We start from the raw sequence: 27,871 nt of genomic DNA on the forward strand, positions 1-27,871 counted from the left end.
CAGTATGCATGTACTGTACAGAGTATCTCGTAGTACTTCGACCCTGCGCGCGCGGGTTTGGATGGCTTCGACTGTGTGGACTCACGGCCGTGAACCTGACCCGTGCTCATGGGATGCAGATCCTATCTACCTGGAACCCGTGAGGCGATGCACAGGATGCACCCCGAAAATAACAACACCTCATCTCCCACCTTCCTTCTGTGTCCTGGCATAAAATGCTCCAAGTCTCCAATCGTGGCTAGGACTGCCATACCGTCTCTCTCACAAGAAACCCTACTGCCAACATGCTCGCTATCGAAGCCGCGATGCGCTCGCTCCTAGTAGCAGCGGCGCTATCCCGGCCAACAACCGCCCAAACCAACCCTCCAATGTGAGTTCACTCTAGCAGACTGAACGAAGCATCCCAATAACATTATATCAAACATCAGGCGCAGAGCCTACAGCACAGACACCAACGTAACCCTATCCTTCAACTCCGGCGGCCCCAACCACTGCCCCCGGAACGGATCCAGCGACACCATCACCTTCTCCACCTTCTTTCCCCTGGACCTCTATGGCGACCAACAAGCCTGCTTCAACCTCGCCGACGTCTTCGGAAGCAACAAAAGCGTCCAGAGCAACTTCGGCGGTTTCGAGGCCAGCGGTCTCAAGTACACCAATCTCACGTACGGGTACTCGATCTACGGCGCCGAGAACTACGACCCCGGCACCAACTACTCCACCGTGCTGTACCATCAATACGGGATCGACGCCGGAGACTCGGACGAGTGGGATCAGAGCGAGTACGCCCCTCGCTACGTGCAGTTCTACCCAGGCAGAGACTGCGATCAGGCTGGTGATGCGCAGGGGAATCTCGTCCCGTGGTTCCAGAGTTCTTGTCGAGCGAAGCACGATTGCGAGCAGGCGCCGGCTAGTATTAAGAGCTTTATCATCGGGACGGTGACGGATGATTATCCGTATCCGAAGCATTGTAATTTGATGTCCGTGTACGATGCTGCGACCACGACGAGACCGGTGTTGGCGGCGGTGGTGGGATGTGTGGCGGTGGTTGCGTGGTTTGTAGGGCTGTGAGGAAATCGATACCCAATGAGACGAGGCGATATGTCTTCCTTCTCTCTGACCGCCTAACTGAAGAAACCCAATGTCCTAGGTGTTGATTATATCGACTTTGGGTCTTGCCGGTGCAGCAAGGCGAACGAACACTGACCCGCTGAGCCAGATCAAGAGTCATTACTGTCTCCTAATCAAGGTGGCGTGCATGGACTATTGATTGAGGTGGTGTACGACCAAACACAAACACCAAAGTACTACACAAAAGAGGTACACCACCACACCATCGGCGAATCGACCATCAAACTGCTGCCAGCTTCGTTATCAGAGACTTGCACGACCGAACCACGCCGCTTTTCCATTCCGGCGTCATCAAAAAGGCAGTACCGCAAGCAACATCGGCCGCCTGTCTCGCTACACCACTGCACTCAGTCGCCTTCTCCTGGTCTCCAGCCTCGAGATGCAAATGCTCGAGTATCGTTGCGCTGCGAGTCGAATCAGCAAATGAAAGACGAGATCAAGCATTCCCACCACGAAAAACATCCGACCTACATCAGTAGCACATCCCACACCATACACACCTCCCCCTTCAGCTTCTCCATCAACTCCGTCAACAGCTCGACGCGCTGCCTCTCCTTACCCTCTGCCGACAGTACACGCAACTGCACATCAATGTGATACATCGCCTCCCTCCCCCGCTCCCACTCACCCACCGGAACCCCACAGAGACAACACCCACACTCAAACCCAAACTCCCTCAACTCCTCCAACCGCTTACTCCTCGGCAACGCGAGCGGGATATACGATAAACACACCTCCTTCCCCTCCCCCATCTCCCTCACCGCGCGGACCTCGAACCGCTTCTCCCCCTCCCCCTCCCCTTCGCCAGGGGTACCAAGCGCCCACGTCCCGTTCGGAGCATACGAGTGATTAAACCGCGACGCCTCATCCCCCAGCAACGACATCCCCGCCATAGAGTCCTTCCAGCTATTATTCAGGTACTTCGCCAGCACCTCGCCGCAGAAATTCGGACGCTTCGTCTCTCCAGCCTGCTTGGCGAGCTCGCGCTGCGCGGCCGTGGACTCCGGGTTCGTGAGGTTGTACCAGGCTGTGCGGTCGGCCGGGGGGAGGGCGAGGAAGGCGCGCCAGATTTTCTTCCAGGGCACGGTGGTGTGGGGAAAGAGGACGAGGGGGCGTTCGGTGAAGAGGAGCGTGCCGGTGGGGATGGTGCGGGTGGTGAACATGCCTTGGCCGTGGAGGGGGCAGGGACGCTGGGTGCAGAGGGGGGAATCTGGTGGGGACATGGTTGGCTGTTTGGGAGTTCGGCAGGATAGGATTCTTCGGCTCGCAGGGAGTGTTTGTTGAGCCACCGATGCTTACAGGCTCAGAGACTCGTTCTATACGTTTGCAATGATACGTTTGCTTGACGCAGAGGTTTGCTGCTGTTCAGATTCGGACCAGTGTCGACATAGCTGATCCGAAGACAAGCATGCACGTACTGACATTGCCGTCACTCGACCTTGCCCTCATCTTCAGCGAGGCACCCCCCATTACCAAACCACCCCCTAACTCGTCAAATTCTTCTCCCTCTCCACCCCATTAATCCCCGCCGCCCCCCTCAACCGATCCTCCCTCATCACCACCGCCTTCGGCAAATCCACCCCAATTCCAAACAGCACAAAAGCCGCCCACTTCCACCGGAAAGGATTAATCACAATCACAAAGACAAACCAATACAACAACTCCGCATAGGTGAAGAACTCGAACGCCCCGCCCGGAGCCCGTCGTTTGATCCACCGTGTAAAATCGATCCAGAGTTTCATCAACCGCTCGTTGGGCCGTGCCAGTGGGTCCACGAGGAACATGAGTAGAAAGCGCGTGTAGATGCCGATGTGATAGTTGCCGACGGTGCCGATGGCGTTGACGTAGGTGCAGTTGTTGGCGCAGACGTCCATGTGTTTGGGCGGGAAGGTCTGGAGGTACCAGTTCGGAGGTTCGTACTTTTCCTCAAAGCACTCGGAGGGTAAGAAGGAGAGGGAAGGGCGTTCATAGCCGGTGGCGAGGATGCAGAGGTCGCCTTCGATGAGTTCTTCGCGGCCGGGTCCGCCTTTCGGCACGCCCTGCGAGCGGTGGTTGAAGGTGATGCCTTTGCCGTCCGGGGAGAAGTGTTTGATGTCGCCGCGCAGCCAGGAGGCGCGGCCGGAGCGGATCTGGTCGAAAACGGCGTTGTTTACCATGGGGGTTTCGGTGAAGAGGCCCTTGCTGCTTCCGCGGGGCGGGCTGAGGTCAGAGAGGTCGCGGTAGAAGAAGAGGCGGAGGAGGTTCTCGGGGATCCAGGAGAGGGGCGTTTCGGAGCCGAAGATGTTGAGGGAGAGGAGGATATCAATAAACGGATTGCGTGGTATCACCCACTTCTCACTGCGCGCGAGGATGTAGGTCTTTTCAGCACCGGCGTGCTCGACGAACTCGAGTGCTTCGATAGCAGAGGCACCACCTCCAATGACCAAGACCTTCTTGCCCTTCGCATCTACACCGTCCAGTTGAGACGAATGGACAATACGGCCCTTGAAATTCTCTTGCCCAGGCATGTTAGGCGCTTTCGGGTCACCACAGGTTCCGATGCAAGCAATGACTCCATCGAATCGTCCCTGCGACGGGTCGTTGATGATCCAGCGATCTTGAGGATCCTTGTACACCTTCTCTACCCTCGTGTTGAACCTCGTCTTAGACTGCAGCCCGTATCTCTTCCACAACTGCGTGATTTGCGACACAATCTGCTGTCTGTCCGGGTAGCCACCCGACCACTGCACGCTCGGATGGAAGCGGTACATGACGGAATGGATCTGTAGACCAGACGTATTGTTGACTTTCGCCCATATCCCACCGAGCGCGTCTTCACTCCCCGCCTCGAAGATGGTGACATCGAAGCCATGGCCGACGCAGTGGGAAGCGGAGGAGACGCCTGTCAGACCAGCGCCGATGATGGCGATCTTTGGACGGCCGAGGTTGGCGTTTGGTGGTGGAGGGGTGGGAGAGAGGATGCGACTGAGGAGGGACTGGAAGAGGGAGTAGAGGAAGACAAAGGGGAGGTTGATGAGCTGGCTGAGGTAGCCGCTGATGCTCGACCGTTGCTCCATCTCTTCGCGTTTTGCTGCCACTCAACTCTGCGATGATGAAGGAGAAGGAGGAAGAAAGGTTGAGCGCAGGACTTACATGGAAGGTACGACTGACTGACCGTTGACGCGCGGAAAGTATGGGACCACGCGGTTGCCAATGAAGCTTTGCAAAGACCCACGAGGTGGATTTTATGCAGCAATGACGCCATGTGATCGGCATGTGATAGTCTGCCCTGTCGATCGCCTCCGAGGAGGAGGAAGGAACGACCACCAGCAATAATCACATGCAGCCCACCTTGATCCTTCGAGATATCAATAAAGAACAACTTGACTTCGCCTTGATTTACTAGGTACATCTATATCACTTTACTGAAGCCTGACCAACGAAAACCACCCAAAGACAACACCCACCCACTATGGACGACCCCATCAACGACATCCCCCAAATCATCTACAACCTCACCACCGCCCCCTCCTCGCTCCAACAAAAAACCCTCGAACGCTACTTCACCCCGGACGCCTCCTTCACCCACCCCTTCTGCGCCGTCCACAACAACCGGCAAGCCATTCTGAGGATCTTCCAATGGTACAAGATCCTCTCGCCTGATATCAAGATTCGGATCAACTCCGTCGGTGCGTACCTCAAACCTTTCAACCCTAAATGTACCATTGCATCCTGAACTGAATCTGGATTGTGCTAGCTTACGATCAAGAACACATGACCTTATACGTCAACCTCTCCCAACTCTTCGCCATCTGGTTCATCCCCTTCCACCGCTCCCCCGTCACCCTCACCACCGTCCTCACACTCGCCCACGGCCACGCCCTAAACACGTCCACCCCTCCCCCAAAAAACCCCACTCCACATTCTCAAGCACAATATTTCATAACATCCCAAAACGACCTCTACCAAGTGGACCAGTTCGTGCGCTTCTTCTTACCCTGGGGGCTCGGCACCACCGTCATCGCTGTTTGGCATTGGGTGGCGACGCTCGTCTGCGTGGTAGGGGCGAAGGTGTTGCAGCCGGTGCAGTGGGTTTTTGCGGAGCTCAGTCGGCCGCTGGGGGAGGAATTGGAGGATGGGGATGGGGTGGGGGAGGAGGGGTTGGAGAGGTTGGGGATGGAGAGGAGGGGGTTGGATGTTGGGTTGGGGTTGAAGGCGAGGAGGGTGGGGAGGAGTGAGGGTGTGGTGGGGGAGAGATCTGATGAGGATGATTGATGGGGAGGAGAGGTCGGTAGCTATTCGTTGATGGAGTGTCATCTTGGCGACTGAGTCGCTTCGCTGCTGAGAACAGGTGTATAGAGCGGCATGCTAAGCTCAAGCACTACGAAATGTTGACGCCAAACATACTAAACACCTTCTCAACATTCTCCATGCCCTCCACCCCCGCCTCGTCCTTCAGCACCCCATACTCCTTAACACAGCACTCGAATGGCAAGTTCGACACCGCCTCTTCCTCCCCCTTCTCCTCAACATTACCCCACAGAATGCACAACTTCTCCCGCACCTTCGCCAGCAGTTTCCGATCCTGTCGCAAGTCCCCCGGATCCGGAACGTCGTTGCCGAAGAGATACTGCGCCTCCTGGTGTCCAATTTGGACCCAGAGACGGCTGTGTTGATCGATGGATTCGAGCTGGAGTTCAAAGGACCATTCGTAGCGGGGCGAGGACTCGTAGTCGATCATCATGACGCTGTCGTCCGGACTGTCCTCGTTGTTCGAAGAGGCGAGGCGGGCGAAATCTTCCAGCTGCTTGGGTTCGAAGTCCACCACGCGCGCTTGGGTGCGGTATGTCGCGTTGATGAAAGGGATGATTAAAGATTCGATATTGGGATCCGAGTATTCGTGGTGCTTGTTTTCCGGATCCAGGATAATGCGGATAGAGCTGAGCGGTATCTCCCGATGCCCGCAGCGGACGTGAGGGTTGATGTCCACTTTGCTTCGCCTTCGCTTCTCCTCGTCTTCAGCATGGCTCGGCATATCAGGGGAGATGTCTGATTTGGCTGCCTTTTTCTCTGCCTTTGCTGCATTCTTTTCCTGCTTCTTAAGCTTCTTTTTCTCTCTGTTCGCCGCTTTCCTGGACTTTCTGGTCGATCTCTCATCCCTGTTCTTTTTCGCCTCGTCCGCGGCAAGTTTGGCGTTCCGGTGAGCCCAGTACCGCTTCTTCCGTTCCAGTAACGCTTTGACCTCTTCGGTGCCCGGAGGTACTCGCCGGATGCTCACTTTCTCTGGATACATGTGATCCGGCCACATGTCGCCTTCCAGGCCGCCTACGTGGTCCGCTCGGTTCCTGAACTTGACATTCTGGAGACGCACAAAGTCATCCTCTTTAATATCTCGGTTGGCGTAGCCGGCGTGAGGGTTCTGAAGGTTCACTTTGAGTACCAGGTAGCCGTATGGTCCAGGCCATTGGCGATCGGTCTTGTCGTCGCTGTATCCGTACTGGTCGCCGTCACGCTCGGAGGAACCATCAGCCTCGGGTGGCGGACGAGGGAATACTGCCTTGTTCTCTGTGTAGTCTGTGACGTATAAATCGCACTTAGCGTTGCCAGCCGGGAACTTCTTCACGACTTGCACGCAAAGGTCGGCGTAACTGCCCGTGTTGGTCGCTCGTACTTCAGAAATCGTCTTCAGCTTGTCTCGAGCAGGTAGCGAGGTAATCTGTCGCTTTGCTTGCTCTGACTGTAAATCCTCTCCGGGCCGCTTCCTGGGCTGCTCTGGCAGTACACTCTCTTCGGCGCGCTTCGATGGTGGTTCTGATTGCACATTCTCTCTCGACAGCTCTCTTATACCTGCCGGGCCCGAAGGAGCATTTACAGGTGCCTGAATGCAATGTTAGTTGCGAGTGGCCGACAGAACTGGTGGAAGAACAAACACTTACAGTATCGCTGTATTTTGATAAAGACTGCAAGACCGAGCTCATTGCATGCTTGAGCTGTATAACATAATTCTGCTCCTCAAGGGTGAACCTTCCCACGTCGTTTGGCACACCAAGGCACTCGAGCCGCTTCTTGTCGTGGAAGGCGATCTGATAGTTCGGTGCCGGAATCGCTGCAGCCGGGAAGACCAACACCGACGTTCTGAAGGTCGACAATGCAATGATTTGGCCGGTGAACATGGTGATTCTGATACCTCGTAACAGTACCATGTCGCCAAGTCGCTCAACTCGTGGAAAATCCTTTTGGTCATCCGCAAAGAAACGGACAGTTAATCCTCGGGATCCGTGAAGCGCGTCGCGCAGACTCTCGTCCAGCAATTTGAAAGTCATCATGTATTGGCTTCGTGTTAGTGTGGGTGGCTGAATGTCGACCACTGTCCCGATGATGTTGACCAGGGTGTTTGGCGTTGTCCTGTACGCGGACGAAAGGTCCACGAAGGTCTTCGGCACTGCCATGGCGGGATGTGGATGGTTTTGCTACTGTGTTACTGTGGTATTCGAGATATGAGCTGCAGCTGTGCAACGATGTCTTGTTGCCGTATGGAGCACTGTATGTCTCCCATTCTTACGATCTTCCCAGGAGTACGAATGCTGATGAAACCGTAGGCTCGAGCTCGCTTCCAGAGTGATGGTCGTGGTGGTCTGTTTGAAGTTATATCGGCCCTTCAAGAATGTCGACGTGAAGTCCAAAGTCGCGTGAGCGCGTCGTGCTGGGAGAGTTCTTGGCAAGGGCTCCAAGTCTTGCCCTCCAGATCGCATTCACTACGTAACATTGAAGGTGACTCGGTCCAGCAGCACAACTTCACATTCACGAAAATCTTTGATCGTTCGCTCGGCTGTTCCTTGTCGCTCAACTATCTTCAAAGACGGCAGACGTCGTTCCCATGTGAAGATTGAGAGACCCACAAATCGGCCGACTAGCGCGAGCGCTAAGCGAGAAAGAGTGTTTTCCTTCCAACGTCACTCCCTAAATCTCCAGTCTTTCACAACCACCCACCTGTGCCTCTGCACCACTCGAGACACTGCACCCACAACCCACCCGTCTTGTGTGACTAGTGGCCTACTTCGACAGCACCCTTCACCTTTCAGCACACTCACTACCGCACTGCCGGCAACATGGCGGAACGCTACATCCCCGAGCACCGCCGCACCAACTTCAAGGCGAAAAGCACCTTCAAGCCAGACGAGCTACGTCGCCGCCGCGAAGAGCAGCAGGTCGAGATCCGGAAGCAGAAGAGGGAGGAGAATCTTGCGAAGAGGCGTGGCATTGGGAACCGCGGTGATGGTGCGCCTGGCGCCTCGCTTGGAGCGGCGCCGGACAGCGATGATGAGGGTGTGGGTTCAGAGAGTCAGGTATGCCATACTATCTTCACATGATGCCGCTATAGAAGTGATGCTGACATAATGCACAGTTGAATGAGGAACTCCCTGTCATGGTAGCAGGCGTGTTCTCCGAGAAGATCGAAGACCAGATCCAAGCCACCACCAAGTTCCGGAAGCTCTTGTCCAAGGAGCGCAACCCTCCTATCGAGGCCGTCATCGCTACTGGCGTGGTCACCCGCTTCGTCGAGTTCCTCCGCTCACCTCACACTCTGGTCCAGTTCGAGGCCGCTTGGGCTCTCACCAACATTGCTTCTGGGTCTGCGCAACAAACACAGGTGGTGATTGAGGCAGAGGCTGTGCCAATCTTCGTTGAGCTACTCAAGAGCCCTGAGCCTGATGTTCGAGAGCAGGCGGTGTGGGCGCTCGGCAACATTGCCGGTGACAGCCCTCATTGCAGAGACTACGTCCTCTCCAAGGGTGCGCTGCCGCCTCTCGTTCAGCTTCTTGGTGACAGCCGCAAGTTGAGCATGCTCAGGAATGCGACATGGACACTTAGCAATTTCTGCCGTGGCAAGACGCCGCAGCCAGAATGGGATACGATAGCACCGGCCCTACCAGTACTTGCTAAGCTTGTCTATTCGCTGGACGACGAGGTGCTCATCGACGCATGCTGGGCCATCTCGTACCTCTCCGACGGCTCCAACGACAAGATCCAGGCTGTCATCGAAGCCAACATCCCGCGTCGTCTGGTTGAACTGCTCATGCACGCTTCGACTTCTGTTCAGACACCTGCCCTGCGCTCGGTCGGCAACATCGTCACCGGTGATGATGTTCAAACACAGCTCATCATTAACTGCGGTGCGCTTCCTGCGCTCCTTTCGCTACTCAGCTCTCAGAAGGACGGGATTCGAAAGGAGGCTTGCTGGACGATCTCGAACATCACCGCCGGCAACAGCACGCAGATCCAGTCGGTCATCGATGCGAACATCATGCCACCTCTCATCCACTTGCTCAGCCATGGCGACTTCAAGACCCGTAAGGAGGCTTGCTGGGCCATCTCCAACGCAACCTCGGGTGGGCTCCAGAAGCCGGACCAGATCCGCTTCCTTGTCAGCCAAGGTGCCATCCGTCCATTGTGCGACCTGCTCACCTGCCCTGACAACAAGATCATCCAAGTCGCTCTCGATGGTCTTGAGAACATCCTCAAGGTCGGCGACATGGACAAGGAGGCTGCGGATGGTAGCGCTGAGCCACCGGTCAACCGCTACGCTCTATTCATCGAAGACTGTGGTGGCATGGAGAAGGTTCACGACTGTCAGAACAACAGCAACGAGGAGATCTACATGAAGGCGTATAGCATCATCGAGAAGTACTTCTCGGACGAGGAAGGCGAGGCAGAGGTCAGCGATCTGGCTCCTCAGCAGGGCACCGATGGGCAGTTCGGCTTCGGTGCTCAGCAGCAGCAACAGAACTTCAACTTCGCCAATGGTGGAGGCGATATGGAGATGTAAGCATCGACATGAGAAGTTGAGCATCCATAACCTGCACTTGGCGCCGAAAGGAGGGAGAGAAGAAAGAGCAGGACGACCGGCGGAAGCCACCTATCGCTCCGCGGTCACAAAGGTAAGTCAGCAGTATTTCGGAATGGCGCAAGGCGTACGAGGGCAACCCCGACCACACGCCACACACCATCCACCTAGGACAACTGTGATCCCACATCCCTTCACAGTACGACATCATACGAGCACAGCACGATTCCACCACGCCCCGTCTCTGCAACAGCACCTGCGCCTCCGTCCGAGATTCGCCATCATCACCAACACCGCAGCCCAATCACCACGCTTCACGACCACCGATACCCTCTGGCGTTACAAGGCGACAATGGTCCACGAATGACGCACGCTTATACGCCCCATATGCCCCCACACCACCATCGGCCGAAGCTTTCAGGACGTGTACTGGTCCTCTCCACCATGTTCAACCTCGAGCACCGAATCCTTTGGCCACCTTTTGCACCCTGACACCTTGCTGCTTCTGACTGGCGTGGGCGATTACAAGTTTGGCTGCCCGCTCTTTGCTTCCTTGCCCACGGGTATGCTGGCCCATGGACACCGGTAACGTGAGTGTAGCTAGCTGAGGTCGTTGAAAGGTTTCACGCGCGTGTGTTCATAGAATTGGAATGCAATCAAGTCCCCAAAACGCTTCGCGCTTTTCAATGAGAGCTGCCATACTTGCTTCACCTCCTAGTATCAGGACTTGTATCCCGTCCTCATAGTTCTTGATTATCTATACATTGTGGTTGTGACTTTGTTGCGCTCTCACATGCGGCTTGCCGTCATCACGCTGCCAGCCGTATCGATAAGACGAACTTTCACGAGCCCCTGCAGGTGCAACCCCGGCTCACCTCACGCGACTTCATCTTTCCCGCGCGTCTTCAAGTCCTTCTTTTACATCTCTTAGATTCTGACCCCGAGTCTGACGACCATGGCCGACTTCACAGGCCTGAGAGTCACCTTGACGCTCAAGAACCCTCCGAGTCTTGTGCTGCAGGGGAAGGTGATGCATGTGGTTGCTGGGCAGACTCTTACGCTTCAGGATGGTATGGATCCTGAAATATTGATGTGGATGTGGGAAGGGTTGCTAATAGTAATGTGCAGTCTTCTTTCCCGCCAATGGGTCGAGAGCGCCGACCTGGACGGTACGAGCGACGGATGTTCAGGACCTGAAGGTCGATGCGGATCCGGAGTCCACTGCTGCAACTCGAACGACCGCACCCCCTGTACCAAGCGCTCCGCCGCAGGCACGTCCACCAAGCAATGGAGGTGCTGCGAACGTTTTGCCGGTGCGAACGACGCCAGCGCCGACGCATGCGCAACGACAACCTTCAGACTTCGTGGATCCGGCTATCCTGAGCTATGGCAGATCACCGGCGCCTTCGAAGACCGCCGCAAAACCCGCTGAGCCCTCAACACCAGTGAAGTCTATGCTCGCAAAAGCGGCGGAGAATCTACCGAGTAACAGCTCGCCTTTCATTGGGGATGCTGGGAAGAGCAGTTCTTCGAGGAAACCCTCGACTGTTAAGAATGGACAGAAGCAGGGCGTAGAGGGTAGGCAGGCTACTACAGCACATGGTATACCTGGGGATGGTACGCAGGAGGCGGGGCAAGCGGACACATCGTCGAAGAGAAAAGTGAAGAAGGGGCAGAAGAAGAAGGCTGCCAATGGCACGCAGGATCCACCACCCGTCATGAACATCGAAGTGTCTAGGAACGGCAATGATATGAACGGCAATGTTAAGAGAGGGAAGGGATGGCGCCAGACGCCGTTGCTGCAGCCTTCACCGCAAAGTACCAGCTCACCGCAGCCGGGCAGCAAGAAGAAGAGCAGACGCGAGAGGGAGCAGGACAGAGAGGCAAGCCAAAACGGATGGGCGACAGAAGATGCCACGGATATCCAAGAGATGGAGGAGTTCGACTTCGAGGCGAATCATAAGTTGTTCGATAAGAAGACGGTCTTCGACCAGCTCAGGCAAGGCGATACTACAGCTGATGAAGATCGATTGGTGGGCCACAACAAGCTCGCCAGGCCTGGTACATATGGAGGCAAGAATTTGCATCCGACGGAAAATGTGCTGAGTCCGCAGCTGGGGCCGAAGTACAACAGCAACGAGCTCGATAGTACAAGCGATGCGGACACAGAGCTGAACTTCATGGGCGATGGAGGTAGGTCTTCGTCTCGACACTCCACAACACGGACGGGAGCGAAGAAGCAGCCCAGTCGACAGAATAGCAATCAAGTCGATCCGAGGCCGCATCCGCTGTCTGCGTCTATGTCGTCCGAGCGAGGGATGAGTCGGTCACGGACTTCCCTACCTGGGAGGACCGGCAAAGCGATGCATTCCTTGACCACCTCGCCAATGCCGGAGCGAACGCAGTCGCCAATGTCTGCACTATCGGCGACTAGGACCCATGCACCATCAACGATGTCGTCACGTCTCAGAGAAGCTCATCTCGCCATCCACCCAACCATGACGCCTTGTCCTGTGCTCCACCCCAGTGCATTCGAGACGCTAGAGAAAGAGACTGTCTCGCGCTACGGATTGACAAGCGAGGCCATCACCGAGAGCGCAGCGCGCTGTATCGGCGAGACAGCCATGGACCTCTTCCACTCAACCACCAGCAGCCGCCGGCCATCCCGTACCAACACCCTCCGCGGCAGCATGAGCTCTCATCTCCCGACCTTTCACCATCCCACTACGCCCCACACCGTAGTGGTCATAGCCGGCAACCATACCACCGGCGCCCGCGCTGTAGCAGCCGCCCGCCACCTCCTCGCCCGCAACACCCACATTATCCTCGCCGAAGCACAATACGAGTCTTCGGAAAGCCAGTCCCCGCAGATGAAAACTCAGACCGCGATCCTCAAACGCATGGCCAAAGCCGGTGCGCCTATCCGTCGCGGCCCGTGGCGGAGAGCGGAGAAGTATATCAAGAACCTGCCTTCTCCGCCCGCGCTGATCATCGACGCGCTGCTGGCGGGGAATACGTACGAGAGTCTGGCGGAGGAGACGTCGAACTCGAAGCATGCCGCCGACGCGCAGAGGGAGGCGAGGGAGATGATCGACTGGGCGAACCGGAGTCGCGCGCCTGTGTTATCTGTCGGTTGTCCGTCTGGCGTCTCAGGCTTAGACGGGAGCACGACGGTGATGGAAGGCGAGCCGCTGGCTGTTCGGCCGGGGAAGGTGCTGGCGCTTGGGGTGCCGCTGCAGGGAATGCTGGAGGCGTTGAAGGGTGGGGAGAGGTGGGAGGTGTGTGTGGGGGATTTGGGGGTGAATATTGCGCTGAGGAGGGAGGAAGGAGTCGGGTTTCGTGGGCAGTGGGTTGTGGAGGTTCGGTATTTGGAGGAGGAGGGTGAGGGGGTGGTTTGAGGGGAAGGTCAGATATGTGCGTATATGTACCAGTACGTCACTGTATTAACAATGCCAACACAGTCTCATGACTTTCTCCAATATGCCTTGATCAATCTCGAAAGGGTTCACTCCTCCCGTCTGCCGAAAATTGTCAAGGCCCAGAGTCATAGAGTAGCAGCTGATGTTGAGTAGTACTAGGGGAGCATAACGGTAGGATTTTGTCAACGGTAGACTGACGGTAGACTAACGGTTGGTGTTGGCTAACGGTAGCCGAACTTCAACCGAAGTGAAGGCATTCCAGCAAAATCGAACATCCACTAGCGCCCGATGCCTCCAAGCCAATGGCGGCTTAAGATCCTAAGGTCAAGTTCACTTTCTTCTCCATTCCCTTCAACTCTCCGTCCTGAGCCGACATGACAATGCTATTGCCGCAACTACATGTACACGTTAGGGGAATCCAGAGCTATCGAATCCTTCCGCCAACATGACGGCTTCCAGACCATTGCTCCAAATGCCGATGGTCCCACAGCTCGTCCTTCCGACCTCACCTTCAACCCCACTTCATGTCCCCGCACCAGCGTGGGCACATGCTGCGCGGAAGATGGTTTTCCAAGACGGTAGAACCATGGCACGACCGCCGATGGATCTGGTCCTGCGCAGGACAGCATAGCCCGAGAAAGGTAGGTCACTCTAAGCTGTCTGCTCTCCTACCTCTCCTCTCTCCCATCTCTGAAGCTAGCATTTCCTACAGTAGTCCTTGAAGATGTCCTCCAAACACTTCATAAACGACCCCACCCACCTCGTCCTCTCCGCTCTCAAATCCATCACCCTCACCAACCCCACCACCGCCCTCGACGAGGAGAATAAGATCGTCTACCTCCGCCCCGATGCCGCGAAGCAACAGGTCTCCATCATCTCGGGCGGTGGCAGCGGCCATGAGCCTTCCTTCGCTGCCTTCGTTGGCCCGGGTCTACTGTCTGGAGCAGTAGCAGGAACCATCTTTGCTTCACCCGGCGCCGAACAAGTCCGACGATGCATCGGCGAGCGCGTGGAGACAGGCAAGGGCGTGTTGGTGGTGGTGATGAACTACACTGGCGACGTGCTGAACTTTGGCATGGCGGTTGAGAAGGCCAAGGCTGCGGGTGTGCAGGTCGAGATGGTGGTTATGGGCGACGATGCAGGTGTAGGACGGGCGCAGGGCGGGAAGGTGGGGAGGAGAGGGATTGCTGGGACGGTGCTGGTGCATAAGATTGCTGGTGCGTTGGCGGCGGAAGGGGCGGAGCTGAAGGATGTGCATCGTGTCGCTAAGACCGTGGCGGAGAACACGGTCAGTATCGGGAGCTCGCTGATGCATGTGCATGTACCTGGGCGAGAGGCCGGTGGGGAGGAAGAGCTGGGTCAGAGTGAGGTGGAGATCGGGATGGGAATACACAACGAGCCTGGGTCGGAGAAGTCGAAGGAGGATCTACCAGGAATTGTGAAGAGGATGCTGAAGTACATGCTCGACCAAAGCGATAAGGACCGCGCATTCTCCAACATCAGCTCCTCCAATGAGACAGTCCTGCTGGTCAACAATCTCGGCGGCGTCAGTGTGCTCGAGATGGGCGGCATCACTACCGAAGTCGTCAACCAGCTTCAACAGACCTACTCCATCAAGCCCGTCCGCATCATCTCTGGCACCTTCATGACCAGCCTCAACGGCCTAGGCTTCAGCCTGTCACTGCTAAAACTCCAAGATACAGGCGTCTCGAAATCCATGCTCGAGCTCCTCGACGCCCCTGCTGAGGCGTCCGGCTGGTCTGCGGCTGTCAAGTCCTCCACCTGGGCCAATCCGCCCACCAAGACCCGCGATGCAGGCTCGGGATCGACGGGCCAGAACAAACCATGCGGTATCAGCATCGACCCCAAACAAGCCGACAAAGCGCTCCGCAACGCCTTGCGAAAACTCATCGCCGCAGAACCAGATATTACAAAATACGACACCGTCGTCGGCGATGGCGACTGCGGGATAGGCCTCAAGCGCGGTGCCGAAGGCATCCTCTCTTACCTCGACGAAGGCAAGAACGAGCAGGACGCCGCATTATTCCTCGATGGCATCATCAGCGTAGTCGAGAAAACCATGGACGGCACTTCCGGCGCGCTTTACGCCATCTTCCTCAACGCTCTGGCCGGCGGTATCCGCCAGCAAGGCTCCTCCTCATCGCAGTCCGCCGACCCAGCTATCTGGGCCAAAGCGCTGAAAGCGGCTTTAGATGCCATGAGCAAGTACACCCCCGCGCAGCCCGGCGACAGGACATTGGTCGATGCGTTGCAGCCATTTGTCGAGACTTTGGAGAAGAGCAAGAGTGTGGACGAGGCGGCGAAGGCGGCAGAACAAGGGTCCGCGAAGACGAAGGGCATGAAGGCGAGTTTGGGAAGGACGGTGTATGTGGGCGGGAGTGGGTTTGAAGAGGTGCCGGATCCGGGGGCGCATGGGCTGGCGGTGTTTTTTAAGGGGTTGGGTGAGGGGTTGGACTGAGGGGTGTGGATAGAGACGTAGTCAGATTGCGTTGGAAAAGAGATATGAGATCACCATTGTAGAAGTCTGGTTCCTTTGTGGTTGTCATGGTATACCCTGCCCATGCCGTCTTGGATCTGCTTTTCGTGGTACGCCTCGCTTGAACGCTCTCAGATGGAAAATCTGAACAGCAGCTGCGCGTTAGCTTGCCTGTAACTTTCGAGAACAGCGCAAGGTCGTACCAAATCAAGCTCCACACGCCCATCACAACCATATCGCTCGTTAGGACGTAGCAGTCGCTCTGCGGCCACCTTATTACCGCACACCCATCCATTCCATCCCCGATGACTCCCCCTCAACTCAACAACACCAGAATCACACTATCCCCCCTCAAAAACATCTTACTAATAAACCGATCCTTATTCACCGGCCGCCCCTTCTCCCCGCCGCTCTTCCTGGGCGTCTCCGTCCACATCTCCTTGACGTTCTCCAGCACCATGTTGCAGTGCCGGTCGAAGGCCTTGACTCGAGCGAGCAGTTTGCGGTTGTTGCGGCACGAGATAAGGACTTGGGTGTGGTTGCGCACGGCGGTCTGGAGGAGGGAGAGGGGTCCGTTGGTGAATTCGTGCGTTTCGAGCAGGCCGAGTTCGTATTCGGTGAGTTCTTGCTTGGGTTTTGATTGGAGTTCTCTGTGGGGTGGGGGTCTTAGTGGGGAGGTGGTGATGGGGGAGGGGAGGGGGGACTTACTGGATTTTGGCGTCGGCAGTGGCCATGGCGGCGGTATTGGCTGGTCTGGGGTGATGCGACAGTGTTATGGTGGTGAGCTTGAAGAAGAGGATGCGGTCCGGTCAATCTTCGGCTTTAAGCTTTTCCACGTGTGGCGCTAAGATGTGGCTGGGCATCTTCGACGCGAGCGCGTCTCTCTCATACAATCACCTTCGTCTCACCCAACAACCACTTCTTCTTCCTTCACAGCGTTCTTTTGCATTTTCTGCTTGTATCCAATTCGCGCTCATATGACCTCTATCGATCAATGAGTCACGAATAGTTCTCTAGCGCACCCAGAAGCAGCCAACATCGTTTATCAAGCACCATCACCACCGGCTTCACGACACTTCCTACAGCAGCATGTGGCACGACCGGTAGTCGTCAGCCTGGATCGTCCAGGCGTACAAAGACCTCTTCACCTTCACAAATCAACTTGGCCTCCTACTCCAACGATCACCGCCGCCATGGACTTCGGCGACGAGCAAATGGGAGACATCCCCACGCGTCCCATGCGTGTCAAGGTTCTCTATTCCTTCGACCAGGACAACAAGACCAACTGCCTCGCACGCTTCCCCGATGTTCTCCAGATCCCCGCCGTCGCAATCGATGAGTCCAACCAGGTTGGTGTCATCGAACTGAAGCAGGTGTTGCAAGCTATCGTCGCCGCTTCCCCAGAGCTCGTGTCCAGCCTTTCCAATGGAGACTTCACCATCTACGCCTACGACTACAGTGAATCTGACACCCCTCTTGTTGGGCAGGGGAGGCTCTCTGCTGCCTTGACAACTGCTCCGCCGGCTGGTCAGAACAAGACCATGATCACTGGACGTGTTTGCAAGAATGTGATGGGGCTGTTCAACAATGGCGTGAAGGAGACTCTGGAAGTCAAGCTGAGGCTGACGCCTGTTCCCAAAGCGGTATCAAACGAGTACACGAAGAGCAACGATGGTATGCGCAGTCTCAGTCCTGCCATGTCGGGAGGTTTCGATCCGAATGCATGGAGTGCGTCTCAACAGGGCAAGCCTCAGCAGCATTCGAACGATTACTTCAACTTTGATGCGATGCTTGGAGGTGGCAACAGCAATATGGGGATGATGGACGCCTTCTTTGGGATGGGTTCAGGCGTTGGCGGGAGTGGTGGCGGGCTGCAGATGGCTGGTGGTGCGGGTGTCGCTGAGACCCCGTCAGACGCCTTCCCAGGATTCAACCCCGCTTTTGCCGCCCATCCACAGAGCGCTCCAGGCAGCCGGGCGGGAAGCCCAATGATGAGTTCCGGTTCCAGCAGTCGCAACGACTTTACACGTCATCAGAGCTTTTCTGGCAAGCCTTCAACTTTCATGCCGGATCAATCTCGGCCCGGCTCACGTGCGAGTGTACGAAGTGAAGTCCAACACCAGACGCAACAACGCCAAGCCTCGCCTTCGAATCAAATCAACCAACAGACTGAAGTGTACTACAACGAAGATGGCCAGCCACGGAAACGCGCAAAGGTACAGCAGACCGACTGGCGCGGACGGTCATCCTTCGGCGCAAAGTCTGGTGACCTTCGTGTCAACGCCGCCACGGCTGCATCGATGCACATGCACCGTCCGATTCCAAAGCGAGCGGCTGCTCCTGGCAGCAACCTAGAGCCTCCGCCTCGCGTTCCTACCCCGGTCCCGCAACGCACGCAAACGCTTCAGCAACAACAGCTGTTACAGCAGGCGAACGCACGTCGTAGCCTCTTGCGGCAAGCATCTTCAGCAGATTCAGACTTCATGTCCGACTTCGAAAACTACTCTGATGCAATTGCAAGCTCGCCCGATGATGACTCGCCCGGCAACAGCGCCACTGCCGAAGGCACACCGCAGGACATACCATCGTCGCCACCAGTGTTTGCAGGCATCAACTACCCGCAGCCAAGCAGTCCCGGCTTACCAACTTTGCCTCTGCCTCGCATGGCTGATAGTGGCTACATGAGCGAGCGCGGCTTCCCTAGCAGTAATGCCATGGAGGGCATGGAGAATGAGGAAGACCGCAGCCCGAATGCCCAGGACTACGAGATGGCTGCTCGGTATCGCTCACGCAGCAAGCAGCCACAAACCATCGTTAAGATCGAGGGTGACGGCGATGTGTTGAGCATGAACGACATCGAGGTGGCTAGTGGCGGGATGGACGTGAATCCGGGGCTGCCTGGAGACATTAATCGACTACCGCAGAACATGCTGCTGAACTTGCCGCCTGGCAGAGGCCAGGAAGCCAGTCGAGAGTCTAGCCAAGGGTATGTGGACACCAATGATGACATCCTCCGTGAACTTTTCGGAGACTCTGTGCTGCAATCGATGGAGTTGGCTGACCATGAATCCGATTAGGCCCAGACTTCCGGCTAAGCGACCAGCGCCCGTTAGCAGAGCGAGTGCGCCAGTGCATACTTCGGCTTCAGGGTCACGACGTTGCTCGCTGGCATTGCCACCCGCACCGTCTTCAGATGCTCCAGAAGCTGGGGGTACGCAGAAGGCTGCGCCCAAGAAGAGGCAGCCTCTCAACCGATCGCGAACTCAATCAAACGAATCCGAAGCTGGATCGCCCGCACCGAGCGACACTGAGGGTGGACGACCGAACGGATCCAAGAGGTCTGGCTCGGGAGCTCAGCGTCGGAAGGTCATTGAAGATCGTCTTCAGGACGCCATCGCCAAGGGCGAGACACCACAGTACTGCTCGAACTGCGGCGCTATCGAGACGCCCACATGGCGCCGCTTGTACATCAAAGAGTGCGAAGGCAAACCCTCACCGCTGGATGAAGTCGAGGGCGAAGGCGAGACGATTGCGCTGGAAACAGCCGAGCGCGATGAAGCCGGCGAGCCCACCAAATTCCTGATCAGGAAATCCATGAAGGCTGGAAAGCGGAAGAGTGATCCTGGTGGTGGATTCATCACGCTGATGGTCTGTAATCCGTGCGGACTCTGGTTCAACAAGACCAAGACCATGCGGCCTTCTGATATGTGGAACCGCAAGTCTTCGAGCAGGAGAAAGAGTAAGAAGCAAAGGGCGGCGGAAGGAGATTACCATGATGGATTCGACACTCATTCGGATGTTGTGTTCTTCACTGACCAAGTGGCGCCCGAGGATGCCGGCGATGATGCTGATGCTGAGGATGATGGCCGGGTTGAGCATGCTCCTGCAGTTGCGCCGGCTCGTGGTCACCGGGCCAGGGCCAACAGCATGCAGGTGCACTCAACGGGCACGGCCAATGCCAGAGGTCAGTGGAACGCATCCCAAATGGGTGCTGCTCTTGCAAGGGAGGTTCAGTCAAGCCCTGCACGCTTTCATGGATCACAGCTGGCTCCCATCGAAGTCCCAGAAGTGACGCCAAGGCCGACACGTCGTCTGCTCTTCCCATCCCCACGCAAGGATGGCGAGGTCAAGAGCCTCGACGACAACGCTCAGGTGTCACTTAAAGCAGCACCACATCTCGACGGTGGCTTTGCGGATAAGGCTGGATTGGATTTCAACTTCGAAGGTGATAGCACCAGCCTCTTTGAAGCGTTCACCTTCGACAAAGAGAATATGGCTTCGCCGCTTGGAGAAGGCGAAGACGATCTCGCTGACCTCTTTGGCTCACCTACCATCTTCAAGACTCCACGCAAGACGCCTGCGAAGAACCTCACTACCCCTCGCTCGCTCCGTCAACTTCATCATCTCCTCAAGACACCTACACCTAACCGCCGCAAACCATTGACTCCAAACGCCAACGCAGCGAACAACGCCACCATTCCCATCGACCCCACCGCAGACGTACCAAACGACTTCATGACCTCCCCATCCAACTCCCGCTACTTCCTCCGCAGCACGCCATCCCGCGCCTCCCGCACCGGCGCCACGCCCAGCCGCGTCTCTAACATCAGCGGCGTCGGCGGTGGCAGCGATGGACCTTCTCCATGGTCAAGGCATTTGGCGCAGATGCTAAGTGGGACGCATGATGGGAGCAGTAGTAACGTTTTCACGAGCCCGAGTCGTGGGGCGCCGTTTGATTTTGGGGAGATGGAAGGGTTCGGACTGACGCCGGGTGGTGGGTTGGGAGCGTGTGATTGGGAGGGTTTGGAGGGGATGTTGGGGAGTGAGGGGATGGAATTCGGGGGTGGTGAGGAGGGGGGAAATGGGCTGATGTGAGGGATGGAGAAACATCGTGCGGCTGCTCGAAACATGGGGTGAAATCGCTCGTTACGAAGAATACTACGAACACTGAGCCATTGCTTGGATATGGTTATGAGCTCTGGATGCTACGACTGCCGGCCTGCTGTAACGAATGAGTCAACCGACATGCTCTCGCTATACTCATGGCTCTCGCTGATCCTCAACTACATCATGTCTCCTGTTCCACAAACCCCTGGGCTCGAGGTGATGCTGATGTCGCTTATTGGCGGTCCTCAGCAGCCATGAGAGCAATAGCACTCACTTCAGCAGACGACGGTTGAGTAAGTACAGGATTTCGTCCGCTTTATCTTTGCCCTACCTCCATCAGTCTGCACTGCTGGCATTCTTCTTCCACTCTGCTCACCACCCTCTCTGGCTGTTTCCTTAGCAATGATTTCCTCCAAGCAACATCACCTCACAACCACCAGTCCACACATGTGACTTTGGACCTCCTACGAGCACAGATCACTTCACACAACCTCCCCAGGGGCTGAGCAGCGTTAGCAAACTCACTCCCGCAAGACAACTGTCATTCGCACGCCTGAAACAGAGAAGTCACATGGCGAGCTGAGGCACGTGTGAAAGCCACGCCGTGCTGGGCTGCATACCGGGTTCGGGACTCTCGACATGTTGTTCTACCAGCGCGCCGGGAACAATGGCTACCAACATGACTGGCTTTGCACCGTAACATATCTGGCAACCAACAATCTCATACTACAGCATGTCTGCTTGCAAGCAGGACCTATTCCTGATCATGCTCGCCGCCGCCATCTCCGCCCAGATGGCACCCCTCCCCCGACCATGCCCCAATCGTCCCATGTCGGGCGGGAGTCCTACAGCTCACTCTGGCCTCTCTCCCAGTGAAAGGCCACCGGGGCTAGGAAGGTTTTGAAACCACTAACGTACGGGAGAGTATGCAGGCGGGCAGGTGAGGTTGGAGGCCGTGCCCTGGTGGAAGCAGTATAAATCTTGCTCTTCCAACCTGCGAACCATTGTCAACCTTTCCACAATACCACTCTCCGCGAACAAGATCTCCACCGCCCAGATCCGACAATACCAGCACAACAACAACAATAGGCTTTTCGGCTATTGTCAACCATTTCCTAGCAGCCATTCACCATCATGGTGTGTACCTCTTTGCGAATATTGGCGACTTCAGGTACTAATATGGTAACAGCCTGTCCTCTCCAAACCACTGGCCCCCTGGGTCTTCAGCCGCGACCGGCACAACGTAACCCGCTTTCAAGAGCGTAGCATCCGCCGGACCTTTCGCTTCCTCGACCTGCCTGCAGAGATGCGTGAGATGATCTACGACCTGTGCATCGATCTCCAGAGCGTTGATCGCTACTTCGACACTCGCTACCTGGCCATCAACCGTCAAACGAAGTACAAGGAAGAACCTCACCTCGTCAAGCTCCGCTACCCAAAGTACCGCATGAAGACGCACCCAATATTCTTAATCTGTCATCAGATCTGCGACGAAGCGGCCAGCTTGATGTCCAAAAAGAGCGTCAGCTTCCACCATGGCCTGCTCGGCGCCTGGCAGATCTCCGATGTACTGTCTGAAAACATCCTGCAGACTGTGCAATCCATCAACATCACCACCAAAGGCCACCCGATCTTGAGAGACTGTACTTGCCTTCCCTCCTGGCGTGGCTACCTCGATCTTCTCGCAGACCTCTCCCGCATCCTCTCCGAAGGCCACAGGCTCAAGAGCCTCACCATCGACCTCGAAGATGATACTCTCAAAGAGCACGTCACCGACTGCTGGGAGTCCAGCATCAAGTGCGACTATCGCAACCACATCAAAGAAGTCTGCGGCCGTCTCAAATACATTCGCGGCGTCGGCAACGTCACCATCAAAGGCCTCCCTTCTGCACTCGCTGCCTCCCTCAAAGAGCGCATGGAGTCCAAGCCCCGCCCAATCTACTTCCTCGACTTCCCAGGCGAGATCCGCAACAAGATCTACGAATACGCCGTCGACTACTCCGGCCCCAACACCCAGCTTCAGCGCATCGTCAAGAACTGGGCCGCCACCAACACGCTCGAAACCCACTACCCGACCAAGACCACTCCCACCATCCTCCTCCTCAACCGCCAAATCTACAACGAGTGCTCCACCCTCCTCCATCCCACAACTCTCCGCGTCACCTGCCCCGCCACCGCCGCCCTCCAAAGCCAGAAAGACGTCCCGGACCTCCTCCGACTCATCTCCGCCCCTACGCTCCAGAAGCTACAGCACCTCGACCTCCGCCTGGAGAGCTGGGAATGGATCTACGCCGTCGAATGCCTCTTCCACGCCCTCTCCCACGGCAACACGCTACAGACTTTCCGCTTCGAGTTCCGCGATTCGCTGAAGCATCAGTTCCAGGCGCCCGATAAGAGGTATCCTGACAAGAACCTCGCGACCAGTCTGAGCGATCTGGAGTACGTGCAGGGGGTGGGGCAGGTGAAGTTTGTGGGTAGTTTGCCCGGGTGCTATACGAGGCCGTTGATTGAGATGATGCAGTTGCGACAGGGGTCGCTGGTGCAGTTACCGCGGCCGATGGCGAGGAGGGGGGATGGTAAGAAGGTGCGGCTTCATTATGAGGGCTGAGCGTTAGGCTTGTTGTTTGCTATTATGGTTGGGCTGATGAAACGTGGGCAGCCGCTCAGGGTTTGCGAGCTCAAGCTTGAGAGAACTGCATGACATGCTTTTGCTGATGCAGGAGATTTTGACATTTGAAGCGTCGTAGCGCTTGTGAGCGTGGCGTTGGGGATGGGAATGATTTACGGAAGCTTTTCGATGTTGTTTTCCAAGCTACCAAAGCTGAGCCAGGAATTTGTGCTACATAACCGAGTACTTGAACGACATTACTCCTCGTAGCCCTGATCATAAACCTTCCTGAATCCTCTAACATTCACCGCCTTCGCCGTCCCAAACACGCGATGCACATTCGGGCTCGAATCCGCGGCCCTCAACTCCGGCCCATCCAGCGCATCCAAATGGTCCCATTCATGGATCACCAGAAACCGCGGCGTGCCTTCCGGAGCGCCCATGATGTTGTGCACGAGCTTGTAGCGCTGCGAGCGTCGGTAGCCGGGGACTTTGTGTAGCAGATCGAGATGTTCGTTTTCGTAGAAGTCGTGGTAGTCGGCGTCGGAGGCGGGCTCGTTTTGCACGTGAAGGGTGAAGGGAGGTGCAGCTACAGCAGTATTAAGATCAAAATTCCGAGCATATTGGAGATAAGGAGAAGCTTACTGTCAGGCAGATTGTCAGGATTATAATCTTGAATCAACTCGTAGACTCTGACATCCCACTCGGCAAGCGGGAAGAACTCTTTGCCACCGAACATCTCACTCGTCTTTGCCGTCTTCTTGATCTCCTCGCTTTCAGTGTAGTTCTCGAACTTCGTTTGATAGACGGCGCAGAAGGTCTTGTCCGCGGGGAGTTCGTTGAAGTGCGAGAGTTGAGCGCCATGGAGTTTCGTCTCGCCAGATTCAAGTGGCGTCTTCGTTTGCAGAGAGAACTCGTTGTGGGCTCTGAAAAACGCACCACGATCGCCTACGCCGCTATTCACTGCATCGGGAGTGTGTTCTTCTGTGTACCATTTCTCCCAGAGACTTTCGTCGACTTTGGTCGGTTTCGAGAGTGTTCGGATGAGGTATTTCGAAGGCGCCATTTCGTCGGTAAATGTGAGCTGTCGAGCTGTCAATTCGTGCTAGTCGTAATATCCCTTCTACTTTGATGCGGTTCCGATACATCAGTTGTTCTTGGAGTCGAGGTTGTCTTCAGTCGCAACGAGAGGTGGAGTCCCCGCACCTTGGCCGAGGCGAAGGCTAACGAGAACCGTGAGAGGTGTTCATTGCCCTCAAAAAACAATGCATTCAAAATCAATTCAGACTCCGACTCTTCAGTACACAAGATGGAGATGCAGTAGAGATCAACAGCAACCTTGCAGGCGTTGCTGATAGCAACCTCACGGCGGCTTTCCAACAGGCGCTTGTGCCGTAGCAGTGTTCGCCTGGGTGTCCTTCTGTCGCGCTTCAGTCTCATCTGCCTTCTTCGCCTTTGCCTTGAGCTTGCGATGCGCCTTGCTCTTAACGTGCATGCCCCACTGCTCCTCGGTAATGCAAGTGACGCCGCACAGCTCGCAATGCTGCCGTGTCCATTTCTCTGGCGTCGCGGCAAGATCGTAGTCTCGACTTGGTGTAAGCAAGTCCTTGGCTGTGCTGGACATCGAAGCAGGATCTGGCATAGGATTGGAACCGTTGAGAAAAATGCGCGTCAGCTCCAGAGCTGGTCCAACGACATCGGGGTCAAAATGTGAGATATCTGAACCATCCAGAAGGTACAAGCTGTTGCTGGCGTTTTCTGAAGCGAGTGCGTTGACGAGCTTGATCCGGATCCAGCGTAACTGCCGCTTTGCATATTGTCTGGTCGCAATCTGTGTCCTCTCGATAGCCTCAGCCTTAAGCTTCCTCAATTCCTGATCGCTGGCGCTGCCGTTTTGCAGAGCTGTCGTATAGGCCTTGAACTCCTTGTATCCGATGCTGACCCAGATGCCTCTGGTCTCATCAATATCAACCCCATCAGCGGCATGTCCTTCCGCAAAAGCAGAGAGCTCCCTGACCTCACCAAGGAGGCCATCGGCCATCATCTTGCTCACCCGTCCGTCTAGGCGGTCACGAAGGGAGTCGTTCTGAGCGTGGACCCAAAAGATGAGCGCTGGAAACCGCATCGACGTTTCGGCTGCACCAGCATGACCGTCTCCGTCGAGCACAACGTTTTGACCCGCCTTCAGCTGACGCTGCTCAGCATACACATCCGAAGCCTTCTTTCCCGTCTGCAGATAGATCTCTAGACTTCTCTGGATCTTCCTGCGATCGTTCGGGTGCCAACGATCTGCCATGACTGGGTCGATACGGCGCAGCTCGTCCAGTAGCACTTCTGTCGGCTCATCCAAAATCGGCCATTGCTGCTTCGTGTCAGGGACAAACTCCTTCGACTCACTGCCCCCCTCTTTCTCTGCCAACCGGTCGCGGAACAACAGGCTTTGGGTGTAATAGTGCGTTCCTCCAACAAGTATTGGCAGCTTGCCCCTCGACCGTATATCCTCCATGACACCCAGTGCCTTCTTGACAAACGTTCCTACGACCCATGTCTGCTCATGTAGGCCTATACAGCCCAGGAGATTGTGCGGGATGCCCTGCTGCTCCTCAGCCGTGATTTTGTTCGTGATGATCGGCAGACCAGCGTAGAGCTGCATGGCGTCGCCGTTGATGATTTCGCCATTATAGCGCTTCGCAAGTTCGACGGCTAGCTGTCTGCGGTGGTCAGCCTGTCGTTGACGTATGATAGGTCAATATATGTACTTGTGATTTGCCTGTCCCAGTCGCGCCGATGACTGCGATCAGGGGATTGTTCGGCGGCGGCCTAGTCATGGTTGAAGTGAGTCTGGCGAAGCGCATAGAGCGCAGCATCAAGGTGTCATGCTGTTGTTGTAATAGGATAGTGTAACCCAAACTACCTGTAGGTCTCGTCTAGGTATTCCTTGGCACTCTCCGAGCTCATATCAGCCCGGATCCTTCTCGAGATCCTTCTCCATCAGACCTTTCACGGGCTAAAGACTTGTCCGATGACCAACATTAACTTTCTGGATCTGACTGGTCATACCATGTGCATTACAAGTTTGAACACTACTAGGGACACTCGCGATCATGCCGGACTTCGCCTCCAGCGAGTACTGGGAAGCCCGGTTCGAGAAGAACAAGTCCACGTTTGACTGGCTTGTCCCGGCCAAAGTGCTGTCCAATCTTGTTCGGGATGCCGTGGACGAGACCAGACTTTTGGACGCTGAGGTCCTTCATGCTGGTTGTGGCACCGCCGAATCTTCTGCCATCCGAGAACTCGTAAATGACCCTGGACAAATTCATAATGTAGACTACTCACAAGCTGCGATCGATGCAGCTTATGCGAGGGAGCAGGAGCTGCTCAAAGAAAAGGACTCAGGTTTCACAGACGATCTGCTCGAGGCCCCTACAGAGACAGCCGACAAGCGTGACAGCGTGCGGCAAATACCACTGCAGCCCCCTCCAACGATGAGATGGTCGTGTTTCGACTTGCGTTCTTTGGATCATATCTTGTATCTGCTCCAGGAGCAACGAGAGAGAGGACGTCTATTCGACGTCGTGATTGACAAAAGTACGAGCGACAGCATTGCATGTGGCACAGCTGTGCCTATCAGGCTTCCCTACGTCCTCAGCATAGACGGCTGGACTCGTGGCATTCTTCACAGTGGCTACGCGCAGGCCGCTGAGGTCCATCCTCTACATGTACTGGCTGTACACATGGCAGCCCTGACCAAGCCACGAACCGGGAAGTGGATAGTCGTATCCTACTCGGAAGACCGCTTCCCGTTCTTTCCACCTTACCCGAAGAGTGTATCGCATGGCTTCCTGCCAGATGATGTTCTCAAAGCTGGCTTTCCACATCCCAAGCATCTGTGGCGACTGGAAACCAAGGAGAAGATCGATGTGTACCGTGATGAGTCTCTGGCTGAGCGGAAGAAGAGGCTTGCGTCTGGAGTTGTGCATCGGCCAGAGGTCCCGAACTGGCTGTACGTCCTTACCAGGACTGAAGCGCTAGTCAGTGATTGAGAGTTCAGGTGTGAACCGTGAAGACTTGATCGACGAGCGTACTGGCACCCGAAGCCAATCAAGAAGCAGAGCTGGCGGAGAGGTTTTGCCACGGTACCATCGGACTACAGATCCCACCAGCGTTCATGAATATCTCTCAGATCGTTGTCCTCCGATCGCTTCAGGTACGATGCCATGTCGTACTACGGATCCCGCTCCTTCGAAGTCCAGCCATTACCGAAATATGCAAAACGATTCTTCGGCCGGACGTAGGTGTACTCGAAGTCCTCCCACCTGTCACGGCCCGGTCAGTCATCACGAGCACGTCCTTCAGCCTCAAGGATGTCAACACCACTCACCGAGGCTCCCTTCTGACGTGGTTCATATGAGCCGCGCTACCCGGCCAGTGTCCTGCAATAAAAGATTGACGTCAGCAGATGGACTGGAGACTGGAAATTGCCGGAGTGTGTCAACTACTTACCA

General features: G+C 56.0%; 14 protein-coding genes across 14 annotated transcripts; 8 read left to right on the forward strand and 6 right to left on the reverse strand.

The window, feature by feature from the left end:
- Positions 1 to 284: 284 nt before the first annotated feature.
- LTR77_007510 (uncharacterized protein) lies at positions 285 to 1,071 on the forward strand (the record flags this gene model as incomplete). The annotated part of the gene is made up of 2 exons (XM_064804747.1): positions 285 to 370; positions 429 to 1,071. The coding sequence occupies 2 exons, from the start codon at positions 285 to 287 to the stop codon at positions 1,069 to 1,071; spliced, it is 729 nt and encodes a 242-aa protein (XP_064657517.1).
- A 527-nt stretch (positions 1,072 to 1,598) lies between these two features.
- Positions 1,599 to 2,354, reverse strand: LTR77_007511 (uncharacterized protein; the record flags this gene model as incomplete). Its single annotated transcript, XM_064804748.1, has 2 exons — positions 1,599 to 1,712; positions 1,866 to 2,354. The coding sequence occupies 2 exons, from the start codon at positions 2,352 to 2,354 to the stop codon at positions 1,599 to 1,601; spliced, it is 603 nt and encodes a 200-aa protein (XP_064657518.1).
- A 261-nt stretch (positions 2,355 to 2,615) lies between these two features.
- Positions 2,616 to 4,187, reverse strand: LTR77_007512 (uncharacterized protein; the record flags this gene model as incomplete). Its single annotated transcript, XM_064804749.1, has 1 exon — positions 2,616 to 4,187. One exon carries the CDS (start codon positions 4,185 to 4,187, stop codon positions 2,616 to 2,618), a length of 1,572 nt encoding a protein of 523 aa, XP_064657519.1.
- Positions 4,188 to 4,582: 395 nt separating this feature from the next.
- LTR77_007513 (uncharacterized protein) lies at positions 4,583 to 5,385 on the forward strand (the record flags this gene model as incomplete). Its single annotated transcript, XM_064804750.1, has 2 exons — positions 4,583 to 4,799; positions 4,868 to 5,385. 2 exons carry the CDS (start codon positions 4,583 to 4,585, stop codon positions 5,383 to 5,385), a joined length of 735 nt encoding a protein of 244 aa, XP_064657520.1.
- A 106-nt stretch (positions 5,386 to 5,491) lies between these two features.
- On the reverse strand, positions 5,492 to 7,559 carry LTR77_007514 (uncharacterized protein; the record flags this gene model as incomplete). Its single annotated transcript, XM_064804751.1, has 2 exons — positions 5,492 to 6,988; positions 7,047 to 7,559. 2 exons carry the CDS (start codon positions 7,557 to 7,559, stop codon positions 5,492 to 5,494), a joined length of 2,010 nt encoding a protein of 669 aa, XP_064657521.1.
- Positions 7,560 to 8,219: 660 nt separating this feature from the next.
- Positions 8,220 to 9,937, forward strand: cut15 (Importin subunit alpha-1; the record flags this gene model as incomplete). The annotated part of the gene is made up of 2 exons (XM_064804752.1): positions 8,220 to 8,456; positions 8,516 to 9,937. The coding sequence occupies 2 exons, from the start codon at positions 8,220 to 8,222 to the stop codon at positions 9,935 to 9,937; spliced, it is 1,659 nt and encodes a 552-aa protein (XP_064657522.1).
- A 973-nt stretch (positions 9,938 to 10,910) lies between these two features.
- EDC3 (enhancer of mRNA decapping) lies at positions 10,911 to 13,353 on the forward strand (the record flags this gene model as incomplete). Its single annotated transcript, XM_064804753.1, has 2 exons — positions 10,911 to 11,025; positions 11,084 to 13,353. The coding sequence occupies 2 exons, from the start codon at positions 10,911 to 10,913 to the stop codon at positions 13,351 to 13,353; spliced, it is 2,385 nt and encodes a 794-aa protein (XP_064657523.1).
- Positions 13,354 to 14,098: 745 nt separating this feature from the next.
- Positions 14,099 to 15,853, forward strand: dak1 (dihydroxyacetone kinase Dak1; the record flags this gene model as incomplete). The annotated part of the gene is made up of 1 exon (XM_064804754.1): positions 14,099 to 15,853. The coding sequence occupies one exon, from the start codon at positions 14,099 to 14,101 to the stop codon at positions 15,851 to 15,853; it is 1,755 nt and encodes a 584-aa protein (XP_064657524.1).
- A 334-nt stretch (positions 15,854 to 16,187) lies between these two features.
- SMD2 (mRNA splicing protein) lies at positions 16,188 to 16,605 on the reverse strand (the record flags this gene model as incomplete). The annotated part of the gene is made up of 2 exons (XM_064804755.1): positions 16,188 to 16,521; positions 16,580 to 16,605. The coding sequence occupies 2 exons, from the start codon at positions 16,603 to 16,605 to the stop codon at positions 16,188 to 16,190; spliced, it is 360 nt and encodes a 119-aa protein (XP_064657525.1).
- Positions 16,606 to 17,064: 459 nt separating this feature from the next.
- Positions 17,065 to 20,746, forward strand: LTR77_007519 (uncharacterized protein; the record flags this gene model as incomplete). The annotated part of the gene is made up of 2 exons (XM_064804756.1): positions 17,065 to 18,857; positions 18,949 to 20,746. 2 exons carry the CDS (start codon positions 17,065 to 17,067, stop codon positions 20,744 to 20,746), a joined length of 3,591 nt encoding a protein of 1,196 aa, XP_064657526.1.
- A 1,146-nt stretch (positions 20,747 to 21,892) lies between these two features.
- LTR77_007520 (uncharacterized protein) lies at positions 21,893 to 23,366 on the forward strand (the record flags this gene model as incomplete). The annotated part of the gene is made up of 2 exons (XM_064804757.1): positions 21,893 to 21,895; positions 21,948 to 23,366. The coding sequence occupies 2 exons, from the start codon at positions 21,893 to 21,895 to the stop codon at positions 23,364 to 23,366; spliced, it is 1,422 nt and encodes a 473-aa protein (XP_064657527.1).
- A 257-nt stretch (positions 23,367 to 23,623) lies between these two features.
- On the reverse strand, positions 23,624 to 24,432 carry LTR77_007521 (uncharacterized protein; the record flags this gene model as incomplete). The annotated part of the gene is made up of 2 exons (XM_064804758.1): positions 23,624 to 23,955; positions 24,012 to 24,432. 2 exons carry the CDS (start codon positions 24,430 to 24,432, stop codon positions 23,624 to 23,626), a joined length of 753 nt encoding a protein of 250 aa, XP_064657528.1.
- Positions 24,433 to 24,729: 297 nt separating this feature from the next.
- Positions 24,730 to 26,194, reverse strand: tit1 (tRNA dimethylallyltransferase, mitochondrial; the record flags this gene model as incomplete). Its single annotated transcript, XM_064804759.1, has 2 exons — positions 24,730 to 26,073; positions 26,126 to 26,194. 2 exons carry the CDS (start codon positions 26,192 to 26,194, stop codon positions 24,730 to 24,732), a joined length of 1,413 nt encoding a protein of 470 aa, XP_064657529.1.
- Positions 26,195 to 26,470: 276 nt separating this feature from the next.
- On the forward strand, positions 26,471 to 27,409 carry LTR77_007523 (uncharacterized protein; the record flags this gene model as incomplete). The annotated part of the gene is given in 2 exon segments (XM_064804760.1): positions 26,471 to 27,369; positions 27,385 to 27,409. 2 exon segments carry the CDS (start codon positions 26,471 to 26,473, stop codon positions 27,407 to 27,409), a joined length of 924 nt encoding a protein of 307 aa, XP_064657530.1.
- Positions 27,410 to 27,871: the final 462 nt, after the last annotated feature.

Source organism: Saxophila tyrrhenica, assembly GCF_035928015.1.
Source record: "Saxophila tyrrhenica strain CCFEE 5935 chromosome Unknown scaffold_11, whole genome shotgun sequence".
NCBI classification, from domain to species: domain Eukaryota; kingdom Fungi; phylum Ascomycota; class Dothideomycetes; order Mycosphaerellales; family Extremaceae; genus Saxophila; species Saxophila tyrrhenica.